This window comes from Plasmodium gallinaceum (genome assembly GCF_900005855.1).
Source record: "Plasmodium gallinaceum strain 8A genome assembly, contig: PGAL8A_v1_130, whole genome shotgun sequence".
Lineage (NCBI taxonomy): Eukaryota > Apicomplexa > Aconoidasida > Haemosporida > Plasmodiidae > Plasmodium > Plasmodium gallinaceum.
Genome location: NW_021628289.1, coordinates 323,955 through 325,347, shown reverse-complemented (window position 1 = coordinate 325,347; position 1,393 = coordinate 323,955). Strand labels below are relative to the sequence as shown.

The following is a 1,393-nucleotide window of genomic DNA, read 5'->3' as shown; positions in this document are numbered from 1 at the left end:
AAAAAAAAAAAAAAAGAATAAAATAATAATGGTAATAAATAAAAGAATAAACAAAAATAATAATAAAAATTAAATATAATAACTAAAATAAATATTTTATAAACAGTTTTTTTCCTTTTTCTCCTTAAGATATGATTAATTCCTTTTACAAATGTATAATCAGTTATATTATTAATATTTTTCATGTTATTATGTATGTCCAATCTCAATTCCATTATAATTTTCACCAATAATTCAAAATTTATTATTACTTCAATTTTCATTAAAACTTCCATCTTCATTAATGCTATTATTTTCATCTTTATCTTTGTTTTTATTCTCATCTTCATTCTCATTTACGTTATATTCATCCACATTTTTATTACTATTATCATAGAAATAATTTTCTCCCTTATTAATTTTAACTGAAGATTCATGAAAATTTTTATTATTTATAGGTTTCTCACTGTTTTTATTTTTTTCTGTAAAATCATACATTATACTATTGCTTTCATATACATCATTTAATTTGTTGACTAAATTATTTGAATTATTATTATCTAAATTATTTATTTCTTCATTATTCATAAAATCTATCAATGCATTGTTTTTCTCTTGAATATATGAATTACTATTGTTTTTTGTATATCTATTATATTTTACGCAAACTATTAGAAAAAAGGTAAGAAATATGAAAAAAAAAATAATATATAACCTATATTTATTTAATATTTCTTTATTTTTTAAATTCTTCATAATTTTTTTTGCTTGGTCTAATTTATCTGAAACAAAAGAAATATTTGATATATTTTTTTTAATACATTCTCTCTGTTTATTTAAATTTTTCATAACATCATTACTAATATATTCTGTATTATCCATTAGTATTTTTGATTGATTTATATAAACATCTCCTTTTTCTAGTAAATCTACATCACTAAGTAATAATATACGATCATCATAGTTGTTCAATTCATTATTTCTTTGATCTTTTTTCATAATTTCTTCTTTTAACTTTCTTAGTTTTGTTTTACATTTTGATATTTCATTATACATATCATTTAATTCATTATGAGCATTTTCTATCATAGAATTAGTTTCTACTTCTAATTGCATTCGCTTAAACATGTTTTCAGCACTTTTTATAGCTTTCTCATAAATATTTAATAATTTGTTTTGATCTGAGTTATTATCATTTATTATCTTCTCAGTATATAACACAGTTTTCATATATTCATCATAATTATTTTTATAATCATTATATAAAGCATCCGACATTTTAATTAACTTTTAATAAAGAAATAATATATATATAAAAATAAATTGTAAAAGAAAAAAAAAAAAATAATTCAAAAATATAAAATATACAACAAAAAAAAAAAAAAAAAAAAAAAAAAATTTTTTATTTTTTTTT

General features: G+C 17.2%; 1 protein-coding gene across 1 annotated transcript; it reads right to left on the bottom strand.

Annotated features, from left to right (window-relative positions):
- Nucleotides 1-252: 252 nt before the first annotated feature.
- PGAL8A_00457700 (vesicle transport v-SNARE protein VTI1, putative) lies at nt 253-1,257 on the bottom strand (the record flags this gene model as incomplete). The annotated part of the gene is made up of 1 exon (XM_028673338.1): nt 253-1,257. The coding sequence occupies one exon, from the start codon at nt 1,255-1,257 to the stop codon at nt 253-255; it is 1,005 nt and encodes a 334-aa protein (XP_028529800.1).
- Nucleotides 1,258-1,393: the final 136 nt, after the last annotated feature.